Raw genomic sequence first — 14,071 nt, forward strand, 5'->3', positions numbered from 1 at the left:
GTCTTTATTACTCTTTACATGACTATCATATTTTAGCCTTTGAGTGTCATCTTAAATTGTCACCTCCTCAGACATGCATTCATGACTACCTTTTTAAAGTGGGTTTATGTCTTCACACTTTTTCTTGTAATATTAATTAATTTCCTTCATATAACTTCAGGATCTATAATTATGTGTATTTATTGTTTACTCATTGTCTGCTCCTCTACTAGATGATAACTCCCTCAGGATTTGTTTACCTCTTCATACCTAGCTCCTAGTACAATATCTAGCATATGGTAGTGAATAATAAATGTTTTTTAATGAATAAATTTAATACAGAAGATTGAAGGTGAATCCTAGTGTAGTTTTAGATTGGAAGATAAATAAAGGTGTCTATCTACAGTGAGACCAGAGCAGGGAAAGGAGATTAAAAGTTGAGCCAGGTGAGATTTAGAAAAGATTTACAGACTGCTAGGTAATAGAAAATTAAGCATGAGACCCAATTTTAAGGAAAATTACTGAATGATTACTTCTGTAGCCTTTTAAAAATAGTATTTTTATCTAATTTGAAATATATATAGATTGGGGGACACCTAGATGGCTCAGTCAGTTAAGCGTCCAACTCTTGATTTCTGCTCAGGTCATGATTTCATAGTCGTGAGATCAAGCCTTCTGTCCAGCCCTGCCCTGAGCATGGAACCTGCTTAAGATTCTCTCTCTCCCTCTCCCTCTGCCCCTCCCCTGCTTGTGCTCACACTCTTCCTCTTTCTCAAAAAAAAAAAATAAAAATAAAAATAAAAAAAAATTAAAAAAATATGTATAAAGTGTTATTTTGTCTAAAGGAAAGGAGATAACACCAGATTTTCCATGAGTCTAAGAAACAGCATCTTTTTTTTTTGTAATAAATATGAAAGACTATAATCATCTTCCCCAAAGAATCACTATTGATCTAATTAAGATGGTTTGTTTCTCTTATTCCCATATTTTACAAATAATTAATTTTGATTTTTAGTGTTGTTTCATCACATGAGAAGCCAGATATTTATTTATCAGATTCTCCTGTGTTCAAGTTTGATGCATCCTCCATGACAAAATTGCCTCCACAAGCTGGAAATGCAGATATTGTAAGAAGCACTTCATTGTTTTTCTTTTAAATTCTGCCTGAAGAGTTAAACTTTCAGTGATTGCCTTTTTTTCTGTTTTCCTCAAAATATAGGTCTGTTTACAAGAAAGAAAACAGCAGAGTCTGTCACCAGAGATTGAAAAGCTGTGCTTTACTCACTCTAAAAAAATACCAAATTCTTCACATTTTATTGAGAAAGTGGATTTCTTTATTAGCAACAATGAATGTAAAAAGGAAATTGATTTCAGGTAAGAATTCTTTAAAGTCTTTCAAGACTATACCAATAAAAACTTTCTGTGAAGAAATTCAGCATTCCTTTTTCCTTGATTTATTTTAAAGATAACCTGAACATTTTATTTACTTAAAGACATTGAAAAGTTATACCCCTGGTGACCTAAACCCTTAAGACAATTCATAATTTTAAGTATGTCAGTTTTTGAGAATATATGTTTGATACTTTTAATTAAAATATATTTTGTTGCTAAACTTTTTTTTTAAGGATTTGAACACAACATGTTGATAATGTAAAGTGTAAGATTACTAAAATCCAAATGAGATTTGCTAGTTTTTCAAAAGTTCAAGTTGTATTTTAGCCATGGAGCTTTTTCACAATTGTACAGGTTTGATGAAAAGTCATATTAAGTCAAATTAGTGCCCCCATGACTGGTCACATCTATGGCTAACTATAGCAATTTCTCTATCTCTCTTTAATAGTCAAGGTTTACAGACTTGTTCACATATTGATTAAATATTACTTTTTTAAATGCTTAAAGAAATACCTAAGATGTTTGATCCCTACTTCTCAGAGTTTATGAAATCTGATTTCCCCCCAACAGACTTCTTAAGGTTATGCATATTGAAGTTCATTTGATATATTACCTCTCAGCAATCTATATATATTTCTATATTTGCTTTTCCCCCCAGTAGGTATCATCCCGATGATGAAGCTGAGGAAATAAAGTCTTTTCTGGGAATATTTGATGGTATTTTCTAAAACAAACCAAAAAATTTTATCTTATATTAATAAGACAAAGTATAAAGACATCCAGTTATAAAGCAAGCATTTTATTTTTTAAAGGTAGTTCATAATTGTTCAATTTTTTTTTTTCTCTTGGATTTGATCAGTTCTGTTGACTGATTTGCAACAAAATATTTGGACAGATTCATTTTCCTATTGTAACTTCATGAAAAGCACTCTCACAGTGGGTTTGTTTCAGTAAGCTGAAAATTAAGTTGCTCTTAGCAATTATTTGGTTATTAAATACATCTTGACTGGATTTTGACAGGAACTAATTAAAAAATTGTTCTTCAAAAACAAAAAACAAAAAAAATTATTCTTAATTTTCTCAACAAGAAGAAAGGTAGTCTATGAAAAGAAATGATGCTAGGTTACTGAATCTGTTTGTTGTATGGGTTATTCACCAATACTGTTTTGTTTTACTAAATATTTTTAAGAATCTGTGGCTGTCTGAACCTGTTGTTATATAATTTCAAATAATAATAAATGAAACATTAATCAACATAGATTGTTTTCCTTTAGCTTGTTTTCCAGTATGGTGAATCCTAAAACTTTCTTACGTTGACCTTTAGCAAACACTATTTCATGTTATTTTCCCATGAATTTTCTCTCAAATTTATTGATATTTATTGATAAGTAGTGTATAGGCAGTCTAAGAAGTGTTTTTTATTCTATTTATTTATAGATACAGGTGAAGTTGAAGTCCACTTAAGAAATTTTAGGAATTTAGGGGCATCTGAGTGGTTTAGTTGGTTAAGTGTCCGACTCTTGATTTCAGCTCAAATCATGACCTCACAGTTAATGAGTTCAAGCTCTACATTGTGCTCTGCACTGACAGCACAGAACCTGCTTAGGATTCCCTCTCTCTCTCTCTCTCTCTCTCTCTCTCTCTGCCCCTCCCCCTCTCAAGCTCGCTCACTCTCACTCTCTCTCAAAATAAATAAATAAATAAATAAATAAATAAATAAATAAAAGAAATTTTAGGAATTTTTCTTTAAGCATAAAAGCCTTAGAGATGAGAAAAGTAGAGAAGAGAAACTTCCAGATGAGATTGTTGTTATTATCATTGGTAAACATTTATGAAGCATCATATATTAAGCATAGAGAAAAAGCTTAAAACAAAACTAAGAAGCTTTATTACCATGTTGAAAAATAAGAGCAACCAGTTCCTTTATTTTAGTCATCTTTACAATTGGCATGTTTCTGCATCTGAATCAATCATGCTACAACCTTTAAAGGTTATTAAACACCATTAAAATGAAAAATTGGTGCACTGCAATCTGCTCATCTTGCATACATAGACTATGACACTAAAGAAATAGCAATTTAATTCGAGACTTATTATGATCTGCTAAGCAAAAGCACTCTGCTTGATACTACAAAGGAAGCAAATGATGAAAATACTGTTTTTGCTCTCATGGAGCCTACTTTACATTCTGGGAGAGAAACTAAGACATATAGTAATGCAATAATAAAATACAGAATACATTAGAGCAGTGGTTCTCAAGCTTCAGGGTACATTGCAGTCATCTAGAGGGCTTGTTTGGAAACAGAATGCAGGGAACCATATGCAGAGTTTCTGACTCAGTAAGTCTGGGCTGGGACCTGAGAATGTGCATTTCTAACAAATGCCCAAATAAATGCTGATGTTGCTGGTCCAAGGATTGCACCTTGAGAAACACTGCAATAGAGGTTTAAAGAGCTCTGGGAGTTCATAGGAGAGAGAACATAATCCTGACCACAGAGTCGGGGAAGCCTTTATACAGGAGTTAAATTTTTTTTTAATTTTTTTTAATGTTTATTTATTTTTGACAGAGAGAGAGACAGAGCATGAGCGGGGGAGGGGCAGAGAGAGAGGGAGACACAGAATCCGAAGCAGGCTCCAGGCTCTGAGCTGTCAGCACAGAGCCTGACACGGGGCTCGAACTCACAGACCGTGAGATCATAACCTGAGCCGAAGTCGGAAGCTCAACCAACTGAGCCACTCAGGCGCCCCTATACAGGAGTTAAAATTTGAGCTGAGCTTTAAAAGATGAAAATGATCTTGATGAACAAACACATGAGAGAAGAACATTCTGGCAGAGGAAACAGCTTGAGCAAAGCTCCTAGGGAGGAAAATATCTATTTGGGGAATAATGAATAGATAATATTAAACATAGGTTAGTGTTGTAGGAGGTGTTTGAAATGTATCTTAAGGCCAGACTGTGGAAGACTTTAAATGCTAAGAAACCTGAGCTTTATTCAGCAGACAAATGTTTCCCAAACTTGCCTGATCATAAGAAACATATGGATAATATATTAAATATAAAAATTCCTAGACCTTACCTGTTTCAGAATCGCCAGGTGAAAGGGACTGGGAATTCTATAGTTTTAACAAGACTTCAGGTTGTTCTTTATTATCAAGCCAATTTTGGAAACACATGGGTAGGTTCACTTCATAAGTAAAACAAATAGCATATTAACAGCTTTATCATAGACATGCCTTATTTTGTGCAAGTGCTTACCTGGAAAGTTAAATGTAGTAGTTCTTAAGAAGTAGACTGATCTCTTAAAGGAGTCTAGTCACTGGGTATTCTTTCCATGAGTGAATAACCCTACGGTTTCCATTTTGTAGCGTAAGGTTTAAATATATTTCGATGAACCACACAACAGAGCTTTACACAAAAATCTTTGTTGGATTCAATTTTTTCATCTTTTTTTTTTCAGTTAAAAAAGTCCTTAACAGGCTGTATTTTTCTCACAGTGTTGGCATAATGGCTCCTACCTCATAGGTATGAAACAAGAATTTAATAAGCCACTGCGTAGGACGCTCTTAGTTTAGGGACTGATGCATAATATGTTCTTAGTAAGTGGTAGTTGTTCATACTTAAAAAATATCCTTAGCAGTACTTTATTTTATTATTATTATTTTTCAAAGTTTATTTATTTTTGAAGGAGAGAGAGTGCAAGTGGGCCAAGGGCAGAAAGAGAGGGAGACACAGAATCCAAAGCAGGCTCCAGGCTCTGAGCTGTCAGCACAGAGCCTGAAGCAGCCCACAAGCCGTGAGACCATGACCTGAGCCAAAGTCGGACACTTAACTGACTGAGCCACCCAGGCGCCCCTACTGAGCAGTACTTTAAATAGCCCATGGGGAAGGGGTGAAATAATACAAACAGACTGTCCCCAACTTCTGTCTGGACTCATAGTTTTTTAACTTTATGATGGTGTGAAAATGATATGCATTCAATAGAAACCATACTTGGTCTGTGAATTTTGATCTTTTCCCAGGCTGGTGATATGCATAGGATACTCTGTGGCAAGGTTGGGCAGGAGCAAGGAGCTGCAGCTCCCAGTCAGCCACAGGACCATGAGGATAGACAACCATACACTGACAAACCATTTTGTACCCATGCAACCAAACTGTTTTACTTTCAGTACAGTATTCAATAAAGTACGTGAAATATTCAACACTCTGTTATGAGATAGGCTTTGTGTGAGATGATTTTGTGCAACTGTAGGCTAATATAATTGTTCTGAGCATGTTTAAGACAGGCTAGGCTAAGCAATGATGCTCAGTATGTTTGGTGTATTAAATGTTTTTTATTTTTTATTTATTTTTTTTAATTTTTTAATTTTTTATTTTTTAATATATGAAATTTACTGTCAAATTGGTTTCCATACAACACCCAGTGCTCATCCCAAAAGGTGCCCTCCTCAATACCCATCACCCACCCTGCCCTCCCTCCCACCCCCCATCAACCCTCAATTTGTTCTCAGTTTTTAACAGTCTCTTATGCTTTGGCTCTCTCCCACTCTTGCCTTTGGGGCAAGATTCCCTTGCCTTTGGGGATGTGCCAAGTAAGAGATTGCTACGGCTGAGGTCAGAGAGGTCTTTTCCTGCTTTCTCCTCTAAGGTTTTGATGGTTTCCTGTCTCACATTCAGGTCCTTTATCCATTTTGAGTTTATTTTTGTGAATGGTGTGAGAAAGTGGTCTAGTTTCAACCTTCTGCATGTTGCTGTCCAGTTCTCCCAGCACCATTTGTTAAAGAGACTGTCTTTTTTCCATTGGATGTTCTTTCCTGCTTTGTCAAAGATGAGTTGGCCATACGTTTGTGGGTCTAGTTCTGGGGTTTCTATTCTATTCCATTGGTCTATGTGTCTGTTTTTATGCCAATACCATGCTGACTTGATGATGACAGCTTTGTAGTAGAGGCTAAAGTCTGGGATTGTGATGCCTCCTGCTTTGGTCTTCTTCTTCAAAATTACTTTGGCTATTCGGGGCCTTTTGTGGTTCCATATGAATTTTAGGATTGCTTGTTCTAGTTTCGAGAAGAATGCTGGTGCAATTTTGATTGGGATTGCATTGAATGTGTAGATAGCTTTGGGTAGTATTGACATTTTGACAATATTTATTCTTCCAATCCATGAGCAGGGAATGTCTTTCCATTTCTTTATATCTTCTTCAATTACCTGCATAAGCTTTCTATAGTTTTCAGCATACAGATCTTTTACATCTTTGGTTAGATTTATTCCTAGGTATTTTATGCTTCTTGGTGCAATTGTGAATGGGATCAGTTTCTTCATTTGTCTTTCTGTTGCTTCATTGTTAGTGTATAAGAATGCAACTGATTTCTGCACATTGATTTTGTATCCTGCAACTTTGCTGAATTCATGTATCAGTTCTAGCAGACTTTTGGTGGAGTCTATCGGATTTTCCATGTATAATATCATGTCATCTGCAAAAAGCGAAAGCTTGACTTCGTCTTTGCCAATTTTGATGCCTTTGATTTCCTTTTGTTGTCTGATTGCTGATGCTAGAACTTCCAGCACTATATTAAACAACAGCGGTGACAGTGGGCATCCCTGTCGTGTTCCTGATCTCAGGGAAAAAGCTCTCAGTTTTTCCCCATTGAGGATGATGTTAGCTGTGGGCTTTTCATAAATGGCCTTTATGATCTTTAAGTATGTTCCTTCTATCCCGACTTTCTCAAGGGTTTTTATTAAGAAAGGGTGCTGGATTTTGTCAAAGGCCTTTTCTGCGTCGATTGACAGGATCATATGGTTCTTCTCTTTTTTTTTTGTTAATGTGATGTATCACGTTGATCGATTTGCGAATGTTGAACCAGCCCTGCATCCCAGGAATGAATCCCACTTGATCATGGTGAATAATTCTTTTTATATGCTGTTGAATTCGATTTGCTAGTATCTTATTAAGAATTTTTGCATCCATATTCATCAGGGATATTGGCCTGTAGTTCTCTTTTTTTACTGGGTCTCTGTCTGGTTTAGGAATCAAAGTAATACTGGCTTCATAGAATGAGTCTGGAAGTTTTCCTTCCCTTTCTATTTCTTGGAATAGCTTGAGAAGGATAGGTATTATCTCTGCTTTAAATGTCTGGTAGAACTCCCCTGGGAAGCCATCTGATCCTGGACTCTTATTTGTTGGGAGATTTTTGATAACAGATTCAATTTCTTCGCTGGTTATGGGTCTGTTCAAGCTTTCTATTTCCTCCTGATTGAGTTTTGGAAGAGTGTGGGTGTTTAGAAATTTGTCCATTTCTTCCAGGTTGTCCAATTTGCTGGCATATAATTTTTCATAGTATTCCCTGATAATTGTTTGTATCTCTGAGGGATTGGTTGTAATCATTCCATTTTCATTCACGATTTTATCTATTTGGGTCATCTCCCTTTTCTTTTTGAGAAGCCTGGCTAGAGGTTTGTCAATTTTGTTTATTTTTTCAAAAAACCAACTCTTGGTTTCGTTGATCTGCTCTACCGTTTTTTTAGATTCTATATTGTTTATTTCTGCTCTAATCTTTATTATTTCTCTTCTTCTGCTGGGTTTAGGCTGCCTTTGCTGTTCTGCTTCTATTTCCTTTAGGTGTGCTGTTAGATTTTGTATTTGGGATTTTTCTTGTTTCTTGAGATAGGCCTGGATTGCAATGTATTTTCCTCTCAGGACTGCCTTCGCTGCATCCCAAAGCGTTTGGATTGTTGTATTTTCATTTTCGTTTGTTTCCATGTATATTTTAATTTCTTCTCTAATTGCCTGGTTGACCCACTCATTCGTTAGTAGGGTGTTCTTTAACCTCCATGCTTTTGGAGGTTTTCCAGACTTTTTCCTGTGGTTGATTTCAAGCTTCATAGCATTGTGGTCTGAAAGTATGCATGGTATAATTTCAATTCTTGTAAACTTATGAAGGGCTGTTTTGTGACCCAGTATATGATCTATCTTGGAGAATGTTCCATGTGCACTCGAGAAGAAAGTATATTCTGTTGCTTTGGGATGCAGAGTTCTAAATATATCTGTCAAGTCCATCTGATCCAATGTATCATTCAGGGCCCTTGTTTCTTTATTGACTGTGTGTCTAGATGATCTATCCATTTCTGTAAGTGGGGTGTTAAAGTCCCCTGCAATGACCACATTCTTATCAATAAGGTTGCTTATGTTTATGAGTAATTGTTTTATATATCTGGGGGCTCGGGTATTTGGCGCATAGACATTTATAATAGTTAGCTCTTCCTGGTGGATAGACCCTGTGATTATTATATAATGCCCTTCTTCATCTCTTGTTACAGCCTTTAATTTAAAGTCTAGTTTGTCTGATATAAGTATGGCTACTCCAGCTTTCTTTTGGCTTCCAGGAGCATGATAAATAGTTCTCCATCCCCTCACTCTCAATCTAAAGGTGTCCTCAGATCTAAAATGAGTCTCTTGTAGACAGCAAATAGATGGGTCTTGTTTTTTTATCCATTCTGATACCCTATGTCTTTTAGTTGGCGCATTTAATCCATTTACATTCAGTGTTATTATAGAAAGATATGGGTTTAGAGTCATTGTGATGTCTGTATGTTTTATGCTTGTAGTGATGTCTCTGGTACTTTGTCTCACAGGATCCCCCTTAGGATCTCTTGTAGGGCTGGTTTCGTGGTGACAAATTCCTTCAGTTTTTGTTTGTTTGGGAAGACCTTTATCTCTCCTTCTATTCTAAATGACAGACTTGCTGGATAAAGGATTCTCGGCTGCATATTTTTTCTGTTTAGCACACTGTAGATATCGTGCCAAGCCTTTCTGGCCTGCCAAGTTTCAAAGGAGAGAGCAGTCACGAGTCTTATAGGTCTCCCTTTATAAGTGAGGGCACGTTTATCCCTTGCTGCTTTCAGAATTTTCTCTTTATCCTTGTATTTTGCCAGTTTCACTATGATATGTCGTGCAGAAGATCGATTCAAGTTACGTCTGAAGGGAGTTCTCTGTGCCTCTTGGATTTCAATGCCTTTTTCCTTCCCCAGTTCAGGGAAGTTCTCAGCTATAATTTGTTCAAGTACCCCTTCAGCACCTTTCCCTCTCTCTTCCTCCTCTGGGATACCAATTATGCGTATATTATTTCTTTTTAGTGTATCACTTAGTTCTCTAATTTTCCCCTCATACTCCTGGATTTTTTTTATCTCTCTTTCTTTCAGCTTCCTCTTTCTCCATAACTTTATCTTCTAGTTCACCTATTCTCTCCTCTGCCTCTTCAAGCCGAGCCATCGTGGATTCCATTTTGTTTTGCATTTCGTTTAAAGCGTTTTTCAACTCCTCGTGACTGTTCCTTAGTCCCTCGATCTTTGTGGCAAGAGATTCTCTGCTGTCCTGTATACTGTTTTCAAGCCCAGCGATTAATTTTATGACTATTATTCTAAATTCACTTTCTGTTATATTATTTAAATCCTTTTTGATCAGTTCATTAGCTGTTATTATTTCCTGGAGATTCTTCTGAGGGGAATTCTTCCGTTTGGTCATTTTGGAGAGTCCCTTGCGTGGTGAGGACCTGCAGTGCACTTCCCCTGTGCTGTGGTGTATAACTGGAGTTAGTGGGCGGGGCCGCAGTCCGACCCGATGTCTGCCCCCAGCCCACTGCTGGGGCCACAGTCAGACTGGTGTGTGCCTTCTCTTCCCCTCTCCTAGGGGCGGGATTCACTGTGGGGTGGCGTGTCCCGTCTGGGCTACTTGCACACCGCCAGGCTTGTGTTGCTGGGGATCTGGCGTATTAGCTGGGGTGGGTAGGCAAGGTGCACGGGGGGTGGAGGGGCAGGCTTAGCTCGCTTCTCCTTAGGTGATCCACTCCAGGAGGAGCCCTGTGGCAGCGGGAGGGAGTCAGATCCGCTGCCGGAGGTTTGGCTCCGCAGAAGCACAGAGTTGGGTGTTTGCGCGGAGCGAGCAAGTTCCCTGGCAGGAACTGGTTCCCTTTGGGATTTTGGCTGGGGGATGGGCGGGGGAGATGGCGCTGGCGCCTTTGTTCCCCGCCAAGCTGAGCTCTGCCGTCCGGGGGCTCAGCAGCTCTCCCTCCCTTTGTCCTCCAGCCTTCCCGCTTTCCGAGCAGAGCTGTTAACTTATGACCTCCCAGACGCTAAGTCGCGCTTGCTGTCGGAACACAGTCTGTCCGGCCCCTCCGCTTTTGCCAGCCAGACTCGGGGGCTCCGCTTGGCCGGCGAGCCGCCCCTCCGCCCCGGCTCCCTCCCGCCAGTCCGTGGAGCGCGCACCGCCTCGCCGCCCTTCCTACCCTCTTCCGTGGGCCTCTAGTCTGCGCTTGACTCCTGAGACTCCCTTCTGCTAATCCTCTGGCGGTTTTCTGGGTTCTTTAGGCAGGTGTAGGTGGAATCTAAGTGATCGGCAGGACGCGTTGTGAGCCCTGCGTCCTCCTACGCCGCCATCTTCCGGAACCTCTCCCTGGTGTATTAAATGTTTTTTAAAAGATGTTTTATTGGGGCGCCTGGGTGCCTCGGTCAGTTAAGCATCCAACTTCAGCTCAGGTCAGGATTTCATGGTTCATGAGTTCGAGCCCCACTGACAGCTGTACCGACAGCTCAGAGCCTGGAGCCTGCTTCAGATTCTGTGTCTCCCTCTCTTTTTGCCCCTCCCCCACTCATGCGCGCGCGCACGCGCACTCTCTCTCTCTCTCTCTCTCTCTCTCAAAAAAAAAAAAATAAAATAAAAATGTTTTATTTATTTTTTTGAGAGATAGAGAAAGAGAGAGACAGAGCGTGAGCGGGGGAGGGACAGAGAGAGAGGGAGAGACAGAATCGCAAGCAGGCTCCACACTATCAGTGGAGCTCCAGTGCAGGGCTCGAACCCATGAACCGTGAGATCATGACCTGAGCCAAAATCAGAGTCAACACTTAACTGACTGAGCCACCCAGGCACCCCAAATGCATTTTTGACTTAATGGTGTTTTCTACTTATAATGGGTTCATCAGGATATAACCTTATCGTAAGTGTAAGTCAAGGAAAATCTGCATTCATTTGTCATATTTGAATTGCAGTAAGTTGCATAGGACTTGACAAATGAACTCTTTGACTTTCCATAGATGAATCATCCATAGAAATTTTCTCTTGGACCTCCCTCCTATGTACACTTCCTCATGCTTTCAGGTAGATTGCTCTATCTCTGTCCCCTCCTCACCAGCATTCTTAGTTTTATGGTCAGAGCATATATATCTATTTTAGTATTACCTTAAGTAAAATGTAATTAGAAAATAAATCTTCTGGGGCACCTGGGTGACTTAGTTGGTCAAGCGTCTGATTTCGGTTCAGGTCATGATCTCATGATTTGTGAGATCGAGTCCCACATCATGTTCCATACTGACAGCATGGAACCTGCTTGGAATTCTTGCTCTCCTCTCTCTCTGGTCCCCCCAGATGATGTGCACACGTGCAATTCTCTCTAAATAAATACACATTAAAAAATAAATCTTCAAATTCTATTATAATGCATTCCAAAACCAGATAGAAATGATTGCTAAATTATTCACAGTTTACTCCTTAGTAGGGTCACACAAAGTGTCTCTTTACTTTGACCCCATTTCTAGAAAACACCCTCATCAAGGATAGTTAGGGAGCTACTCCTTGAGGACCTGTAGCCTAGGGGTTATATGGATAACACCTGTGGCATCTTACATCAGAACAGGTGTCGATATAAAGAACCTCTTGGGGTGCCTGGGTGGCTCAGTCGGTTGAGTGTCTGACTTTGGCTCAGTGTGAGTTCGAGCCCCGCGTGGGGCTCTGTGCTAACGGCTCAGAGCCCGGAGCCTGCTTCAGATGCTGTGTCTCTGTCTCTGTCTGTATCTCCCCTGCTCACACTCTGCCTCTCTCTCTCTCTCTCTCTGAAAAATAAACATTAAAAAAAATTTTTTTTAATTTAAGAACTTCTACTTTTGTGGGACTAGAGAAGATACCAGTGAGGAGAAAGTTAGGGCAAAGAGAAGTAAACTAAACTAAGTTTACTAAGTTTATTATGTAAATAGTCTAAGAATTTCAACGTGGGTTTTGGTTAGTGGAACAAACAAAACAAAAAGAAAGGAAAATGCTGGCACTTCTTATCCTTTAGCTTGTCACTTCCTGGCTGCCAGTAGTTAAAGGCCTTGCCACTCGATGTCTGATCCAAAGACCAGTAATAGGAGAAACTCCTTGGAGCTGGAGTTAGAAGTTCTCAGGCCTCACTCCAGAACTACTGAACCAGAATCTGCATTTTAACAAGATCCTGGGTTGGTTACATGCACGTTGCATTGTGAGAAGCACTTATTTAAGGTGGAAAGGAAAGGAAAGGAGGCAATATCAGAATTTTAAGAGAATCCATTCCAGAAGACAACTAGAAGAGTAATGATGATTAGTTGGTTTTCTGCACATATATTTCCTATTTTAAATGTAATATGGTGATATCACTCTTGTTTAATTGCCTTTCAGTATAGGTTGTTTTCTTCACCAACTGTGTAAATTATCTTTATAATTCCCATGCATCAACTGGGTATTTTTTTTTTTATGTAGCTTGAGAGGCACTTAGATGCTCTATAGAGTTTTGTTTTAATTAACATAATAAAAGCTGATAATTCAAAAGAGCAATCTTTGTCTTGCTTATTTTCACATTTCAGTTCAGAAACCTTTCCCTAAACTAACATATGCCTTAAAACTTCTTACATATTTTAGCAAAACAGAATGAAACAAACAAACAAAAAAAACCCAAACCCCATCCTATTCTGAAAGATTTAGAAAAATGTGCATAAACCTGCACTCATATATGTTGTAACTGTAATTTTTTTTATCAAAAAAGGAATGAAAATTCAGCTGATATTAGTATTTTGCCCATTGAAGCACATCCTTATGACAGTAGGTGGCTTCAATCCTTTAGAAAGTACACACACAATAAAGTCATTATTCTGGGGTTTGTTTCTGTATTGATCAGTTTGGAAATGTAAACCTTTTACCATTTAGAAATTTTTTAAAAATTTGAAATTTAAATGAATTTTACTACAATATTTTTTCTCATTTCAAGTTTATTAAAATATTAGCAGTACAAATTATTCAGGTTGCAATTTATCAAAAGATCAACTCAGATGAAGTCCACATTAAAAAAAAAAAAGGACAAACATAAACCAAAAACAATGAAAAGAGGAAGACAACAAAAAGATTTATCAGCAAGACTCTACAACTTAAAATTTGAGACAAAATGGAAACGAACTTTCCACAACTCACTCATCCACTATTGTCTTCAAGTGTTCTAGAGCTGGACTCATAGTCAACTTTTTTATGGTCAAAGTTTTAATTTTTATCATGTACGTGGTCATTTTGTTAACCCTTTGATTTTTGGTTTTCCTTTTCCACTGAGGATATGGACTTTGCATGCTCCTTATTTTTCAATGTGAAGAACTTTAATTCTTTGTCCTACTTTGTTCTCATTTTAAGAATGACTTTGATCTCTATCAGCCTTTCCCCCCTGTTATTATTTGGGCTGTTAGGATGTTTTTAAGAGTAGATTCTTTTCAGGGCACCTGGGTGGCTCAGTAGGTTGAGAGTGAGACTTCGGTTCAGGCCATGATCTCATGGTTCTGTTTGTGGGTCTGAGCCCTGTGTTGGGCTCTGTGCTGACAGCTAGGAGCCTGAAGCTTGCTTTGGATTCTCTCTCTCTCACTTTCCCTCTCTCTCAAAAATAA

At 38.5% G+C, this 14,071-nt stretch overlaps 1 protein-coding gene across 1 annotated transcript in view; it reads left to right on the top strand.

Moving 5' to 3' along the window:
• Positions 1-14,071, top strand: part of HFM1 (helicase for meiosis 1) — a 97,544-nt gene that overhangs the window by 82,569 nt on the left and 904 nt on the right. Inside the window, exons 36-38 of the mRNA XM_049616799.1 lie at positions 995-1,106; positions 1,199-1,353; positions 5,392-5,554. Of these exons, the coding sequence (XP_049472756.1) occupies positions 995-1,106; positions 1,199-1,353; positions 5,392-5,554 (430 nt within the window). The remainder of the gene's footprint in view (positions 1-994; positions 1,107-1,198; positions 1,354-5,391; positions 5,555-14,071) is intronic.

This window comes from Panthera uncia (genome assembly GCF_023721935.1).
Source record: "Panthera uncia isolate 11264 chromosome C1 unlocalized genomic scaffold, Puncia_PCG_1.0 HiC_scaffold_4, whole genome shotgun sequence".
Classification (NCBI taxonomy): domain Eukaryota; kingdom Metazoa; phylum Chordata; class Mammalia; order Carnivora; family Felidae; genus Panthera; species Panthera uncia.